The sequence below is a fragment of the Onychomys torridus genome, chromosome 4 (assembly GCF_903995425.1).
Source record: "Onychomys torridus chromosome 4, mOncTor1.1, whole genome shotgun sequence".
Taxonomy (NCBI): domain Eukaryota; kingdom Metazoa; phylum Chordata; class Mammalia; order Rodentia; family Cricetidae; genus Onychomys; species Onychomys torridus.
Genome location: NC_050446.1, coordinates 16727415 through 16743591, shown reverse-complemented (window position 1 = coordinate 16743591; position 16177 = coordinate 16727415). Strand labels below are relative to the sequence as shown.

The 16177-nt window shown below is 38.1% G+C and overlaps 1 protein-coding gene across 1 annotated transcript in view; it reads left to right on the top strand.

The window, feature by feature from the left end:
- Positions 1-252: 252 nt before the first annotated feature.
- Positions 253-16177, top strand: part of Nxph2 (neurexophilin 2) — a 113742-nt gene continuing 97817 nt past the window's right edge. The window contains exon 1 of the mRNA XM_036184968.1: positions 253-617. Coding sequence (XP_036040861.1) covers positions 567-617 — 51 coding nt within the window. The 5' untranslated portion in view covers positions 253-566. The remainder of the gene's footprint in view (positions 618-16177) is intronic.

Sequence of the window (16177 nt, the reverse complement as noted above, 5' to 3'; positions counted from 1 at the left end):
GCTAAGCCCACCCCCCCCCAACCCCAACCCCATCCTACTGCCCTCGCGCCTTTCCGGGACCCTGAGTAACCTTCCCCACAAATTTCCTGAGGGCTATCATTGAGCATCAATCCAGGGAGAACCCATCCGCCTCACTAACCCAGAGACAGAGCTACTCTGTGCGCCCGGCACTAGGTACCGCTGACAGCCGGTCACTGGGCGGGGCACGCTCCTGACTGTGCAGAACTCTGCGCCCAGCTCTAGAGCGACAGCCTCTGGCTGTCCCGCGTCCAGTACAGTCGCGATCATAGTTCCCCTGGCCCCCAAACCCTCAGCCCCCCAGCCTCTCACCCCAGAGGCACAGCGCACATTGAGAGAGCTACTGGAACCCTGCAGCTCGGCGCGCTTTCTTGTCACTCGAAAGAGGCATCAGGCGCGCCTACCTACCCCACCTCCCTCCCGCCGCTCCAGCTGGCCTCTCCGCCCACCGACCACTAGGTCCCCGGCGTCTGGCTCTCAATCCGAAGTGGAGATGCGCGAGAGGCTGGCGAGGGCGCGCAGTTCCTGAGATCGCGCCAGCTGGCACCATGCGCCTGCGGCCGCTGCCCCTCATCGTAGTCCCCGGCTTGCTGCAGCTGGTGAGTGCCCGGCCTGCGGTGCTGTCCATGTGCCGGGATGCGTTTCGGCGCGAAATCCTCTTCTATAAGGGATCTGGGAGCCAAGCTACTCCAGAACTCGGCTAGAAGCTCAGCCCCTGATGGGAGTTTAGATTGCCTTACTGTTGGTGGGAAAGAACCGCACTTAGAGAGAGGCACCTGGAAGCGAGTTGAAGGGTTTATTGAGGGTTGCGATGTACTGTTTCGGTAAAGTAGGAAGGAAGTATCTAGAAAAGAAGTGCTAGGAAGAAAGGCGTTCTGCTAGGCACTCGGAGTGGACCGGGCTGATGGACACGAAGCGAGGGTTTAAAAGACCTTCCTGCAGCCCAGGAAGTCTTGGCGGCTCCGCCGGTTTTGCACATGTGCCGGCGAACATTTCTTACAAAGCAGAGATAATTTAGAGATAAACACTGATTTTAGGGGCGGCTTGGATTTCACTCTGTTCCTTCTGGCCCTCGGGACTGAAATGGGGTTTCTACCAGCTAGAGATGTAAAACATAACTTTAATGCCCAACTCCGTGCAGTTAGTAGCCGGATCTGCGATCCCACTGCAGCTGCAGAGCAAGATGTAGGATGTTAAAAGATAGTTCAGGATGTACTAGGGACAGTCGGGCTGCCATTTCGGCTGTGACTCTCCAGGTTTCCTGAAGAATAGCTTACTCTTCTTCACACACATTATGTTTTCTTAGTTAATTTGTATTTACAATAGACCCAAAGTAAAACGTTTAAAAAATAACTTGAACGCAATTGTAGAAATGGGTTTCTGGCTTGTTCTGCCTCTGCCAGATTTCCCCTGGCTGCTTGGTACCTGCACAGCGGTGCGATAACTGGTCTTTCATTGATTCCAGGGCGCGTCTTTGGTGCTGACACTATTAAGTTTTACATGCATACACCTTGGGTTGTTAAAAAAACAAGGGCAACACTTCCAAGTGCTTGCAGAATAAAAACCACTCCTCTTCCCTTGTCCTTTTAGAGGAAAGACTAAGTAACTTATGAAAAAAATTATAAAAGGCAAAATGTAGAGGTTGGCACTTTGCAAGTGTCGAGGGTGGAATGAACTCCAAAAGGTGAAGAGGTTTAAGCAGAGACTTATTCTCCCGCACAGCATTTAATAAGAAAATTGTCCATGCCATCATGAAGAAATGCGGCATGGACGACTGTCTTTGAATGAGCCGGTACTTGCTAGTCATATTCAATAGAGTTCCATCAAATGAACTACAACTAAGTTTCTAGGCATCCAAGATGCATGCCTATAATCTTTAATATCACTTGATTTAAAAAATTAATCTGAATTCCAATAAGAGTGATCCAACAAAACAGCCTTTGTACCATGTGCAGAAGAAAACGCCTGAGGAAATCGGCTGCTGAAGTGGAGTCTTCAGCACAGACTCATGAATCTTAGCTAGCTGATCTTACATGTAGTGGCCAAGGACTGTGTGTGCATGTGCTCCGTAATCACCACGTTAGGTCCTCAAAGGTGAGAAAATGTATTTAGGGTTGCTGTGGAGGAAAGTTCTATTAGCCTCAATACTGGAAATGTTAGATATCCCCTTCCCCCACCAGGAAATAGGAAATAAATATGGAAGGAATTAATATACTCCTTAAGAGGAGGATTCTAATATTACAGCATGGCTTGATTGATTACTTTTTAAGGAAGCATATGCCAAATTTTAATCGGTTTTGGGATTGTACTGGGATTGTAATTTTTTTTTTTTTTTTTTCTGAAGCACTTTATCATGGAAAGGGAGCTGGGGAGCTGCAACCCTGTGATAAGCAGGCCGGCCTTAGCTGTCATCCTCCTGGACAATAAAAGGCTGTTTACATTCTACACATTCTTAGAGCTGTTCCCAGCCTTCTACAAGGCAGGGATGATGTGAAAGGAAAGCAGAGTACTTGAAGAGGGTAGAGCTAAATAAAAACACTCCCTACCCCACTGTGCACCCCACCCGGCAGATTTCACAAAACATTTAATAATCTGCTGCTTGGATGGTTCATAGTTGTGTTATTTTCAGCTGATGTTGAACTTCTTTATTAAATCCTAAGAGGAAATAAATTTAAAAAGGTAAGTAGATTTGAAAAGTAGTTTTTATTTTGTAAGAACAATGTGTACTCAAAAGCCGTGCCCTGTGTAGGATGAAAGGCGTGTGCCACATGTCTGTCATACACACAGTTTTATAGAGATAATTAATATAACATTTTATAAAGAAATGTGCAAAATTTGTTGCAGGGAGGGGGAATTAGAATTAGGCTTTAGTTTTTCATCTGCACTGGCAGCCTAACAAGTATTTGTTAAAAAAATATTTAAGTGCATATTGAATTTACTTGGGCGTATTGACAATTAACTAAATGAAAATTTTCTGCTTAATCTGAAAACAGTTATAGGGAGTCAGGTTTCAATAAGTCTTCAATGACAGTATTCCTCAATTATCTAGAATTTATTTTCACTTATGATTTTTTTTAAGGAGAAAATAAGCCGGGCTGATAAGTGTTATATACAGGCAGCCTATGAAAAAGGTGTGCATGCTATCTACACCTTTGCACAGTTTCCATGGCCTACACTCAGCCGTTTAAACATGTTATTAACCTAATTAATGGGATTACTAGGCACATGCACAATTTGAATACTCATTTTATAGGTATTCTTAATATTCTTATTCAGTACACTGTTTCTTTTCTGTCGCTTCATGAAGACAATTAGCACATGGAATTATTAGTATAACAAAACAGGTGGTGTTTCATGACATGAGTTCACCAGATGTCAAATCCTTACAGATTTGCTAGATAACTTGTGACTCATAATATGGCTAATTTTAATTTTTCAATAAAATACAGGCTGGTAAAAAAGTTGCATCTGAATTTAAATAAATAATTAAGTCTAATTTAAGGTAAAATCTACCAATGATTTAAAAATATGTGTTAATCTGAATTGTTTTGTGTTAATTACATTGTAACTAAGCACCTCACAGTTATATAAATAACTACCTTTGAAACTGAAATACTTGAAAGATGGGTAATGGTGCGTTCATCCACACTATGTTATATCACCTCACTCACATTTAGTAAGTGTATTTTTGCTTACCTTGGTAAATTTATAACTTTAACAGTTATTCAGAGTGGTTTTCTTACTTACCCTCTCTTTTGTATGATCCAGAAGTGATAACTCATCACTGTCTTCCATTTATCAATCACAATTTCTCTCATACAGTCTTGGTCAATAAACATCAGAACAGCATTTCCCAGTGTGGGATCAATAGTCATCTGTTGTCCATGTGACAGTGCAGAAGAGAGGAATCACATCAGGCCTGAGATGTAGAGTGACCTGGGCTTTCAGACAAACTCTCCTGTGAACATTTGTTTGAGGTCTTTAATAATGGGCCCTTGTACCCCAGTACCCTGTGGTCTGTTCTGAGATTGTACTGCTGATCTAAGTCTAAATACTTTTCACATACAAACAGACTCCTCTTGGGAATTTAGCATGTTGCCAAACAGATTTTCAAACAGAAAAGAAGGTCTTTCTTAATCTTTGTTTTCTGTGTCCCCTAAATTTTCTACTTTTTTTTCCTGGTAAGTGGCCAGGTTACATTGTAGCTTAAAATGTGTAACTCCTGAAATCCCATAAATTAAGAAACCCTGATTTTGTCATGAACAATATCATGTGTCATCGTGCATTTTATAATGCACTGTCTTTTGTATGTTAAGTAGCTAATTAATACACCATGAATGATCTAGTTATTTAATGGTAGCAATCAAAGATGAATATAAACATGTCATAGGTCTGTGATTTTATGAAAGCTACAGAATTGCCCCTAACTGTTTATGTATTCTGTAAACTCCTGTACCTGAGCCATTGCTGGGTAAGATTTGAAAAAAGAATTATAGCTGTACACCCTGGAGCTGACAGCCAGGGCTGTGTCAGCATTTCTATAGAGAATCTCATTTCTATCTTAGCCATAAGCATTCTTGCTAGTTAGAAGCTGGCATTTAATATCTTGATTTTGAAGTAGGTTGTTTTAAAGCTGCTTTAAAAAATCGTTCTGAATGATTCTGAGCACTCATCCATGAGAAGTTACCTTCTAGGTATTGTTATGATATATTATTCAACAAACTAATTTCTTTATTGATCTGGTGACTAAATTAGCAAGCAAATCTTATAGTTTTGCTTTGTACATGGTTATAATTTAAGATGTGGTATTTAAAAATTATTTTATCATATGTACAAGGTAATGTTTTCCAAGTAGCATATTTATTATAACACGTGCATGATATTATAACAATATTATTGAATAAATATTTTCAATTATGTCAAACCAGGTATTCTAGTCAAGGGTTTTTATGACATTTACTAACATTCTCTTTAAATATTTTATTACTGATGACATGACCAATGATGCAGATGGCAACTCCATTTTTTACCTTAAAATCTTTACAAAGAATAACATAATCTACAATAACTTGCAGGGTAGATTTTCATATTATAGAAGAAATATAACATATCACTGGTAGAGAACTCCCATTTTATGTTATTTTAATTTGTGAACATTTTAATATGGATCCACAAACAGCTGTCTGGTTCATTAAACTCTATGATAAACATCAATATGAAATTCTGTTTCTTTCTCATCCAAAATGAATGTTTTCTTATTTTATCCCAAATGCTGTGGGGAAAAATTCTTTTTCCTAATCAGTTAATTCAAGAAGTTGCAGTTAGTTTTTAACATGGCCATTCTGGTCACTTTTTCTCTTTTAGACTTAGAGACCAGTGGTAAGGGAATGGGGCGTATTATAAAGTCAAACCATAATGATGCCAAGCATCAGATTTGCAAATGTTTTTACACTTTTGGATCTCCCAACAATTCATCATGTTCTATTCTGCCAGTTAAGGCTTAGAAACATAAGATACTTCAAATGTTTCTATTTGTGTTCTGCAAAGAACAATGAACTGGGTCAAAAGACTTGAATTCTCCTTCCAAATCAATTGGACATTCAGCAAATATTGCTATCTATTTTGACCCAGATTTTGTGCCAATACTACCACAAGCATTGTGGAAACAGAGTAGCATTAAACAAAACAGAATGGTTCCAGTGTCAGTGTGTGTGTGTGTGTGTGTGTGTGTGTGTGTGTGTGTGTGTGTGTGTGTGTCTTGGACAGCTCATTGTACAGTCTCAGATACCCTGTAAAAATGAAATTATCATGATAAAGGAAATAAAAAGCTATTTCTAACATTTACATCCCATAACATGTTCTGACAGTGATTGACATTTTTCTTTTTTATGAATGACATCTTTAGTTTTTATACAATTTACACTAATTCTTAGATACAAACATTGATTTAAACAAAAGCTCTACATGGGGTTTCCCCATATCACAAATGAGACATACTTAGAAGTATACATAAGAACAGTTAAGGGCTGATGACTCCTATCTCTGCTTATGGGAAGGAAAAATTTAGTCTAGGAGAAAGAAGTTAGTACTTATTAAGCATATAATTAGCAAAACAAAAAGAATTTAAATGCAAACAGTACTCTCAGGTGTCATGCCATCTTGAAATTGTAAACTATTAGTATGTACTCATTTCTTTCATTAAAAAAATGAACTGACACTCAGTTGAATACTGATTATTAAATTAAATAATTTACAGCTTATTAGTGCTTTACAACCAGAAAACTAGCCTATGGCTTCTGCATGCCTTGGCAGAGTACAGCCTATTTAAATTGGAGACACCCTTAACTTCAAAAGATGTCAGAAGTTCTAATACAAACGTCACAGAATTAAACAGGCAAGGCCAGCAACATGTCTGACATGATACCTGTCAAATGTGGAGAAAACCACCAATCAGTGCCACTGTAGGAGATGATAGAAGGAAACAGAAAACCTAGTCTTGGAGTTTGTGCCTTTAGTGAACATCTTAAACATCTTCAACAGCAAAATTTGACTTTCTGATACTGCCAGGTTTGGACAATACACTGGGTTAAAGGGCATATAAACATTCATGTACATCTTTTTATAAAATGTGCAAGACTATGATTTTTAAAATTATGATACATAATGGGCAATTTTAAAATTCACCAGTTTATATTAAGCAGTGTAGCATGTATAGTTATTCTCTCTAAACAATAATGTGAGAAATGATGTAGATTAAAGCAGAAAAACCTCATGTGTGATTTCTGCATCTTTTCATAGTGTGTGTAGTGTCTGTTCTAGGATTCTCCTCCTCCTTTCTTTCAGGTTTCATGATGAAATTAACTGATGAGGCATGAACCTGCATATTTTGCATAGTTAACTGGTTCAGTAAGTAAATGGGGAGTAAAAAGAGCCACTTAATATTTTGCTATGGCTGTAACACGTATCAATAATTCTCTACAGTTCAGTAATCCAAAGCAGGAGCTGATTTGGAGCACTTTGAAGAGAATGGCTATTGAAATAGAATGGGAGGCCGAATTCAAAGGTGTGGTGCTCTTGAGGTGATGACTCAGCGGCTTTAGCCCCAGTTCTGACCTGCTTGATCAGCATCTCTGCCCATTTGCTATTCATTTGAATTTGGATTTTACAGCCAATTCTTATTCACATGTGTAAAGACAAACACATTTCTTTTAAAGTACAACTTTAGTACGTGTCACTAATGTGTCATGGTACAATGGACTACATAGTTTAAAAAAACTCTTTCATGTACTTGACTTCGTGGCCCTCTTCACAGTGAACATGCAAAATTAGTAGAGTGGTGGATGCCATATTCACTTTGTGGGTGAAGAAACAAAAGCATCCAATGTGCCCCAGACAGAAATTGCCATGATGGACTTACCGACCAACTTCATTCAACTCTTGGTTCATGGCAAGATCCATTTGTAGCCAACTTTATGAGGACTGCCATCTTTATAAAACACTCATGACTGAAACTCAGGAAAATGAAATTGAGGGACATTGCCCTGAAAGACCCTGTTTTGTATAGAAACTACACTAAAGTGACCCTGATTCTTTTGTCTGGTCATAGATTAAGCAAGTCTTGCCGTCATAATCTTACACAACATAAACAGACTCTTAGAGCATGTTCCTGAATCTAGAGTTCTCTTTTCAGCTTAACTTTACCAAGTCTCTTTTCTTTCTAATGGTTTCTAGCTTACATATAGCTTTCATGCTTGGTTTATAGCTGAGTAATGTGCTTCCAGTTAGGATTATGAGAGGATTTCCGAGTTCTAACCTTTAAGATCTCTTCTGTGCTACTTCTCATAGGGACAGATGGATAACAGAGAGGATAAGAATAGGTTCAAAGGCCGCTTAAGTCTGATTTTCTAATGAACAAGGAGGATATGAGAAGACGGTGATGGACATGGGAGCTGTCAAGTAAATATCCACACTTGTGCAGAATGTTAAATTTGGTTTTGCTTATAGCACACTGCTACTGCTTTCTTTCCCTCTCTAACTGTATATGAGATAACATTTTATTATAAAAGTAACACACTGTACCACATATTGTTGGTGCTTTGGGGATGCACTTTGCAAAACTGCAGTTTGAATCCCAAGGGCCATTTCCTTCCTTTAGTGCTGTATGGACCAATGACTGGCAGATAACAGTATAGAGAGCCCAACTCCTTTGTAAAGCTTTGAGGTGTAAAGGACACTCAGGCTAAAGCTATGTTCTGTGGGGCTTTGTCTGGGACCACACTTCAGCGGCTTTCTCGAGTTCTCACAGACTCCCAGGGAAGTGACTCCTGGATTAATCCCTTACACTCAAGTGCTTGACCAGCCAGCACCTGTGTCTGGGGACTCCAAACTAGTGTTTCTGTTTCAGAAAACTTAAAGGAGCTGATAATCTTGTCCTTGCTTTAAATAATCAATGATATTTTCCAGATATTATGTATATGCAAGTTTTTTTTATCATGATATGTCATATAACATCATGTTTTTATAACATGCCAGTATAATGCAGCGATAAATATGGATGTCTTTCTTATTGTAAATAGCTATTTCTATTTTAAGAATCATAGTATTCACAGCATCAACATACCAAAATATATTTAAGCAGCCCTTTGTTAATACTTAGAATTTTTAAGTCTAGAAAACATTTGTAACTATACCTATAAAAAACTTCCTAAATGTTAAGGTAAGGTGCTGGCTTAATACTGAGAATTGGTAGCTTAAATACAATTTCCCCCCTAAATGATTTTAACAGTATGAAATACTACTCACAATACATGTCTATATTGATATTTTTTGTAAATATACCAGTCTATGAGACTTCATTGTTTAAAATGTCTTTTTAAACTTTAATTCAATGTTTTTAACATTCTTATTACATTTATTCGTGTGTGTCGGGGTGTATGCATGCCACATGCACATGTAATCAGTACACCTTGCAGCGGGCAGTACTTCCATCTTGTCTGCCTTGGTAATCAAACTGAGCTTGTCAAGCTTAGCAGCAAGTCCCTTTATTTTCTGAGCATTTTGCTAGCCCTTAAGTGTGTTGAGCACTGTGTATTAGGAATGAGAAGGATGTTTTTATTTAAAAGCCATTTCTTTTTCTTACACTGTGCATGGTCTCTTTAAATATTCTATTTTCAGTTGACGTTTTATAGTCTTTAAACTTTACAGTTTCTTTTAAATATTGCAGTAGCATAATTTTGCTTTGTTATTCTTGGATATTTTACACATTTAGAACATTATGAATAATATTTCTGGGCTTGATATTTTTAAATTATTCTCACTGAAATTTAAAGAAATTATTAATTTTTGTATACTTAAGTTTATATATGTTGCATTTATGAACCTAATTGCTATTTCTAATCATTTATGTTTGTTTTTGCTGCATTTTTTCAACAGGTCATTTCATTTGCAAATAATCTTTTATTTGATTTTTTCTATTGAACATTATGTTTTATTAAAATTAATTTGCTTGCTACAATAGCTAAGCCTTTTAAAATACTGTTGAATGAAAGTGAAAATAAGCATTGTTTCCAGGTTTCCAAATTCAGTGAATATTTTAGTAAATGCAAAATTTACTTTTTTGTTTTCTGAGAATCTATTAAGTTAAGCATATATTTTTATAATTCACATTGAAATGAATTTATGTCAAGAATAGAAATTGATTTTAGGTACTTGTTGAACATTTTATGTGATCACATAGTTTTTAAATGTAAATTGTGCATCTTGAGAAAAATTCATAATAGGCTTCCTAACATTACTCCTTTATGAGAAAGTTGAAATTGCCTATAATTTCATAAGCTGATATCTGTGTATTTGCAAATTAGTATTTTCTACTACTCTTCTTGCATCCTCAGTATCCCAGAGTCTCCATGAAGACATTATTAGCTTTACATACACAGTGTATTAGATACTGTTCTATTGCTGTGAAGAGATATGATGACCATGGCAACTCTTATAAAAGAAAGTATTTAATTGAGGGTTGGCTTACTATTTTGGAGTCTTGGTCCATTGTCATGGCTGGAAGCATGACGCTGGAGTAGTAGCTTGAGAGTTACAACCTGATCTGTAGGCTGAGAGACAGACTCTGGGCTTAGTGTGGGCTTTTGATACCTCAAAGCTCAACCCTAGTGACACACTTTCTCCAACAAGGCCACACCTACTACAAGGCCACTTCTAATACTTATAACCTGTCAAATAGTTCTACTCCTTGATAATTAAATATTCAACCTCTGTTGCCAGCTCAAGATGTAACCTGGCCCTTTTATACACATATAAGCCAATAGAAATGATGAAAATATTCAAGAATTGAAGGAAAGAGAAAGAAAGACTGAAGAGAACTCAAACTAAAATGATGATAGGATTGAAAAACCCAATAACCCAACTAGAAAACACAGTGGAAAGCCTTACAAGTAGAAATAAATAAATGAATCAAACACAAGACACAAAGATAAAGTAGACAATTTAGTGAAATAAGCAAAGAATATGAAAGAAAATTGTGGGAAAACACAGGAAAAGAATATGCAGGAAATGTTGGATATCATGAAAAGATAAACCATTGAATTATAGAAATAGATGAGGGAGAAGAAGAAGTTCAGATCATCAGCAAGATCATAGAAGAAAATTTCCCCAAACTAAAGAAGACACACTTGTATAGGAGCAAGAAGCACATAAAAACTGCAAACCAACAAGACTAGAAAAGAATCCCCCTAAAGCATGTCATGATCCAAGTATTAAGTATGCAAACAAAGAAAAAGTATTGAAAGTTACATAAGACAAAACACATGTCATCTACAAAGGAAAAACCATCAGAATAACAGTTTCTCAGTGGAAACTTAAAATCCAAAAGAGCCTGGGACAATGAATCTCATGCATTAAAAGACCATGATGGTCAGCATAGAATAATATATCCATAAAAACTATCAATGATAACATTTAATATCATATAAATAACCTAACCAAATTTAGAATTTACATCCAACAGCCCAAACCTAAGGAAAATACAGGAAGCAATATTCCAGGTTGAAAAGAGGAAGGAGCATAGGCAAGAAACTGTAGAAAGAAAAAGCAAAAACTATAATTACTGAAAATAAAAGTAACACTGATAACACTGAACCTGACACAAGAGAAAGTGTGAAATAGCCTTGAACACATTGGTACAGGAGAAAACTTCATGAACAGAACACCAGTAGTGCAGGCATTGAGATAGACAATTAATAAATAAGACCTCATGAAACTGCAAAGCTTCTGTAATGTAAAGAACACTGTCAAAGACAGATGACAGCCTACAGAATGGGAAAAGATCTTCACAACCCCCACATCTGACAGAGGGCTACTTTCCAAAATGTATAAAGAACCCAAGAAACTAGACACCAGAAAACCAAATAATCCAATTAAAAATGGGGTACAGACCTAGACAGAGAATTCTCAAGAGAGGAATTTCAAATGACCAAGAAGCACTTAAAGACCTGTCCCTCTTTAGCCATTAGGGAAATGCAAATCAAAATGACTCTGAGATTCCACCTTGCACCTGCCAGAATGGCTAAGATCAAAAACAGAAGTGACAGCTCATGCTGGAGAGGATGTGGAGTGCACATTGCTGGTGGGAGTGTACTTGTACAGTCACTTTGGAAATCAATATGGTAGTTTTTTAGAAAATTGAAAATCAATCTACCTCAAGACCCAGCTATAGCACTCTTGGGCATATACCCAAAGAATACTCAACCATACTACAAGGACCTTTGCTCAATTATGTTCATAACACCTTTATTCATGATAGCCAGGTACTGGAAACAACTTAGATATCCCTCAATCCAAGAATGGATAAAGAAAATGTGGTACATTACACAATGGAGTATTACTCAATTGTGAAAAACTATGACTCATAATGAAATATGCAGGCAAATTTTAAAAAATGGTCATCCTGAGTGAGGTAATCCAGACCCATAAAGACAAAAATGGTCTGTACTCATTTATAAGTGGATATTAGCTATAAAGTAAAGGATAACCATGCTACAATCCACAGATCCAGAGAGCTACATAACAAGAAGGGTTCAAGGGGGGATACTTGGATCTCCCTGGGAAGGGGAAATAGATTTTGCTGGTGGACTGGTGGTATATGGACATGGGAACATAAAGGATCAGGTGGGGGTGATGGAGAAATGTACAGAAAGACATAATTAGAAAAGGGGGCATTTCAGAGTAAGGTAGAAAATTAGTACAATGGAAACTCCCAGGTATCTACAAAGGTGCCCCATCTCCTGCAAGCAGGCAAAACTTCCAGTGGAAGCACTGGGACACCAATCCAGCCACATAACCTTTGACCTACAATTTGCTCTTCCTAAAAGATGTGCTGGGGTAAATGTGCACAGAAATGGTAGGCATGGCCAACCATGGAAGTTTAAATGTAAATGATACCCAAAGGAAATGACACTATTAGGAACTGTGGCCTTGGAAGAAGTGTGTCACTGTGGGTTTGGGCTTTGAGGTCTCTTTTGCTCAAGCTTCCATCAGTGTGACACTAAGACAGTCCACTCCACTACCTGTTGCATTCTGATCAAGATGTAGCCAGAACCATGTCTGCCTACATGCTGCCGTGATCCTTGCCATGATGATAATGGACTGAACCTCTGAAATTGTAAGCCACCACTTCAAGTAAATGTTTTCCCTTATAAGAGCTGCCAGGGCCATGGTGTCTCTTTACAGCAATAAAAACCCTAACTAAGACAGAAGTTGGTACCAGGGATTGGGATATTGCTCTGATAGGCCACACCATGTGTTTGTTTGGAGGAATTTGGATTTTGGCACTTTGGGTTAGGAAAGCAGTGGAATGCTTTAAGCACTGTTTAATGAGCCATGTTTGTAGGAGCATGGAAGACAATGGTATTGATAATGATTTGAACTTTCCAGGGCTGGATCAACAGGTTTCAGAGAAGAAGAATTTCAATATGTTGCTTAGAAATCATTCTTGTGATATTTTGGTGAAGAATGTTGCTGCCTTTTGCCCTTGTCCTAACAGTCTACCTAAGGCTAAAGGTGAAGACTTAGATTAATTCTGTTGGCAGAAGAAATCTCAAAACAGTCTAGTATAGTCTCTGTCATGTGGTTATTAGTGGTAACTCTAGTAAAGATTTATGATGAAAAGGGGCAAGCTAAGCAGGGTAAGCTACAAAATGTAAAATTTAAGGAGAAAAGGGATACCAAAAAGTGGAATGGAACATGTTCAAGGAGATAAATCGATTAAGAAATGGAATGAAGGGAGTGGTAACTTCAGATCAAGATCCCACCCAGGTAATTTTCCAATTTATGAAAAGGAATTAAAGAAAAACTTAGAGCTGGGTATTGTAGTGCATCCCTTTAATCCCAGCACTAAGAAGGCAGAGGCTGGCAGATCTCTGAGTTTGAGGCCAGCCTGGTCTACAGAGCAAGTTCCAGAACAATCAAGAACAGAAATTTTGCTAGTGAAGATGTCATTGAATGAAGGGGACACACTCCAGCCCCGGCAAGCAGCAGAACATGGCAACTCCAGCCAATGGTTCTGGCTTTAGAGTTAAGGGTAGAAGAAACAGATTATGGAATTTGCCTCCATGTCTAAGGAAAGCTGCTGAGGCAAGCCATGTGTCAGAGATGTCCCAGAATGGAGGCCTAGAGAGGCCATTGCCTGAAGCTGTGAGGGAGAAACTCAGATTGCCTAGGAGACCCCAAGAGGTTGGAGACACCAGAATCATGGGATACCCGCTGAAAACTGCTAACAGAGAGTGGAACCAGCTAAAGAGAAAGAAGGATGTTATAGTCAACAAAGCTGAAAGGAATTGGAGATCTGAAGATTGTTTTGACATCAGACATGAAGATGAAGATTTTGGAGTTTGCTCAGATAGTTTTTGGTCTTGCTTTGGTAGAATATTTTCTCATTATGCCCCCTTCCCTGTGTTTTGGAATGGTAATGCATAGCCCGTGCCATTAGTTGTTAGAAGTATGTGATCTGCTTTTTTATTTTAATTTTGTTGGGGATTACAGTTAAGAGATTACCATGAGTCTCAGAAGAGACTTTGGACTTTGCATGTTGGAAACGTTGTTGAGACTGTGATAGACTATGGGGACTTTTGAAGTTGGACTTAATGCATTTTGAATTGTGATACTGTTATAAACTTATGAGGGCCAGGCAATGGAATGTGGTAGTTTGAATGTAAATGGTCCCCAAAGGGAATGGCACAATGAGGAGCTGTGGCCTTGTTGCAGGAAATGTGTCAGTGTGTGGGTGGGCTTTGGGGTTTCTTTTGCTCAAGCTTCCCTCAATGTGACACTGATACAATCCATTTCCATTGCCTGTTCATGAAGATGTAGCCAGTACCATGACTTCCTGCATGCTGCCATGCCCTCTGTCATGATGATAATGGACTGAACTTGTAAAATTGTAAACCACCACCTCAATTAAATGTCTTCCTTTATAAGTTCTGCCATGGTTATGGTGTCTCTTAACAGCTAAGACCCCAACCAATGACACCAACAACTGCTCCAGCTTGACACTCACACCATAAGAGGAAGTCCACCCATGACACTGCCTGAAACTCCAGGAACTAGAGGCTTGATAGCTCAGAGACATAGGTTAGAACAAACATGACTGGAAAAAAATGTAAATCTTGTGATACCTAATAACATTCTGCTATACTCATAGATTGGTGCCTAGCCCAACTGACATAGAGAGGCTTCATCCAGCAACTGATAGAAACAAACGCATAGACCCACAGCCAAGCATTAGGCAAGTGTGGCAAATCCTGGAGCAGACAGGAGGAAGGATTGTAAGAGTCAGAGGGGTCAAAGATACAGCAAGAAAACCCACAAAATCAACTAATCGAGGCTCATGGGGCCCACAGAGACTGAACCAACAACCACAGAGCCTGTATGGAGCTGAGGTAGGCACCCTGTATATATGCTATAGTTGTGTAGCTTGGTCTTGTTGTAGGATTACTAACAGTGGGAGCAGGGGCTGTCTCTAGCTCCTTTGCTGGCTTTTGGGACCCTATTCCTCATACTGGGGTCCAACCTTAATAAAAAGGAGAAGTGCTTAGTCTCACTGCAACCTGATATGCTGTGTTTCATTGATATCCATTGGAGGGCTGCCATTTTCTCAAGAGAAAAGGAGAAGTGCATGGGAGGAGGACAGAGGGGAGTTGGGGGCAGGTCCTAGGAGGAGAGAAGGGAGGGGAAACTGGTCAAAATGTAAAATAATAATAATAATCTCATTAAAAAACACCATCCAAATCCTTGCAGTTAACACATAGCTTTCAATAACAGCATTATATAACAACAGCCTCAATTCTCTAATCAAAAGATACAAACTGTCTAAATGGATCATGAATCAAAATATATCTAACTGTTGTCCACAGGAAACAGGCCTTAACTTTAGTTAGATACTGCCTTAGAGTAAATGAGTGGACAAAATTAAGCCATTCAAAATGGAATGGACCAGGAAGCAAGCAGACACAGCCATTTTAATATCCTACAAAGTAAACTTGTAACTAAAGGTAATCAAAAGAGATAAAGAGGAATACTATTCTTATGAATGGAACAATTAACCAAGAAAACAGTAATTTTTTTATCCTGTACATATATGTATTAAATTTTTCCACATTCATTTTTGTAAACTGCCTGATTTAAAGACACAAATTAACATCAATCCAATAATAGTAGGGAATTTCAGTACCCCCTTTCTCCAATAGACAGGTCATCCTGACAAAAAAACTAAAAGGGAAACATAAAAAAATACCAATGATATTATCTATCAAATGTATTTCACAGAAATTATACCCAAATACCAAAGAATTTATATTATGTACAGCACCACAGAAAAATATTCTGTAAAGTAGATCACATCTTGGGTCACAAAACAAATATTAACAAATTAAGAAAGACTGAAATAAGTCCACATGTTATCTGATCATACTACAATAAAACAAAAATTGATAGCAAACAAATCTTTAGTTAGTACACAGATTCATAGAGATTAAACAACTTATTACTAAATGAAAAAGGAGGCAAAAAAGAAACCAAGAAAGAAAGATAAATATTCTGGAATTAAATGAAATTGAAAATATAACACACAAAACCTCCCAGACACATTAAAAAC